Source organism: Limulus polyphemus, unplaced genomic scaffold, assembly GCF_000517525.1.
Source record: "Limulus polyphemus unplaced genomic scaffold, Limulus_polyphemus-2.1.2 Scaffold212, whole genome shotgun sequence".
In the NCBI taxonomy this organism is placed as follows: Eukaryota; Metazoa; Arthropoda; class Merostomata; order Xiphosura; family Limulidae; genus Limulus; species Limulus polyphemus.
In genome coordinates this window covers 159181-161350 of record NW_013665822.1, presented here as the reverse complement: position 1 = coordinate 161350, position 2170 = coordinate 159181, and the positions used below count along the sequence as shown (strand labels likewise).

At 33.8% G+C, this 2170-nt stretch overlaps 1 protein-coding gene across 1 annotated transcript in view; it reads right to left on the bottom strand.

Moving 5' to 3' along the window:
• Window positions 1-2170, bottom strand: part of LOC106478445 (mucin-5AC-like) — a 51597-nt gene that overhangs the window by 16170 nt on the left and 33257 nt on the right. Inside the window, exon 5 of the mRNA XM_013938986.2 lies at window positions 265-433. Within this exon, the coding sequence (XP_013794440.1) occupies window positions 265-433 (169 nt within the window). The remainder of the gene's footprint in view (window positions 1-264; window positions 434-2170) is intronic.

Below are 2170 nucleotides of genomic sequence, written 5' to 3'. Positions count from 1 at the left end.
AGAAAACACAAACTATACGCCACTATTTAATGGTTCTATGTGACTGTATTGCAACATTTTTTAGCAGTGCTATGGGTACAACATAAAATATATTAACTAAGGTTACTGACTGCTGTATATTCATTTAATTATGGGCCATACGGTAATGTCAATATTATTCCATTATTTTCTCTGTGATCGAAAGAGAACCTTTGAAAACAAAAACATTACTATCGTGGAGTTATTTTTATTAGTTTTTTTAATTATTTCACCTACAATACTTACCCTAATTAACTGAGCATAACCATATCGGTCTCCATCGTTTCCTCCTTCTCTGAAACCAGGATATTCCCAATCCAGCTCTAATCCATCGAATCCGTGTTCCCGGAGGTAACGGATAGCACTGCGGATAAACCTCTGTCTGTTCGTGTAGTCAGCAACAAGCTGGGAAAACCTATCAATTGATTCAAACCATTCATGAACACAGATTACTTCTTAGATGCAAGAACATATTTATAACAAGGTGTTCACCAAATACGGCTTAGCACGAACTTATTTGAAACAATGTGTTTACCAAATACGGTTTAACACGAACATATTTAGAAGAAGCTGTTCAGCAAATGCAGCTTGGCACGAACATAAGTTTGCCAAATGTGTTTACCAAATATGATTAACACGAACATGTTTGGAACAAATTGTTTACCAAATACATATTAGGACGAACTTGCATAAAACAAGGTCTTTATCAAATATAGATTAGTAAGAACATATTTAGAACAAGGTATTCATCAAATACAGATTAGAATGAACATGTTTAGAACAAGGTTTTCACCAAATACAGATTAGCACGAACGTGTTTAGAACAAGGTATTCACCAAATACAGATTAGCAGGAACATGTTTAGAACAAGGTCTTCAACAAATACAGATTAGGTCGAACTTGTTTAAAACAATGTCTTTACCAAATATAGATTAGCACGAACATATTTAGAACAAAGTGTTCACATGAAAATAAAACCTTTCTCAAGTTCGATGTCTAGAATGAAACTCCTAAAACATACGAACTGTGGTATGAGCATACTTTTTTAAGAAACAAGGAAAATTTCACTAACCGCCGGGTAAGTTATTGATTCTAATACATATAGTACACGCCAGAAAGTAAGTGATTAGAGATTAAGTTACTAATTCATTTGCGTACACGAAAATTAACCAGTCTGTATGACTTTATGATTGGTTACTGATTCTGTTTAACCACATAATGCGTCACAGGTTTCCGTTTGACTACCTAATGCGTCACTGGTTTCTGTTTTACTCTAGCATTGATTACTAATTCTGTTTAATTATCTAATGCGTCACTAGTTTTTGTTTGACTATAGCATTGATTACTGATTCTGTTTAGCTATATAATGCGTCATTGATTCTATTTAACTATCTAATGCGTCACTGATTCTAATTAACTATCTAATGTGTCAGTGGTTTCTGCTTGACTACCTAGTGCGTCACTAGTTTCTGTTTGACTGCCTAATGCGTCACTGGCTCTGTTTGACTGCCTAATACATCACTGGTACTGTTTGACTACCTAATATGTCACTGGTACTGTTTGGCCACTTAATTAATTTTTGATTTTGTTTATCTACAGTATAGCTTACTAAAAATGAGATACAGATTTGATTTGATTTTTGATTTTTTTTTTTACTGAACTTGTTAACTACACAATATCTCATTAACTTCCTTTGACTTCAAAATAGATTACTGGGTATATTTGACTTTCTGTTTCACATTCTAAATGTTTATTGTTTTATATCTTACTACAAAATAGATTAGCGATCCCGTTTTACTGATTGTGTAAGCCTAAATAATGAGAAACTGATTTGATTACTGAAGAAACATTTTCTTTTTCTACTTTCCTTAGCTATACCCTATAGTGCTGGAAGGTCTTGTCACATACCATTGTGCCGAAAGATATTAAGTATACCCATAGTTTATGAAAGGCCTTAGCTATATCCTATAGTGCTGGAAGGTCTTGTCACATACCATTGTGCCGAAAGATATTAAGTATACCCATAGTTTATGAAAGGCCTTAGCTATATCCTATAGTGCTGGAAGGTCTTGTCACATACCATTGTGCCGAAAGATATTAAGTATACCCATAGTTTATGAAAGGCCTTAGCTATATCCTATAGTGCTGGAAG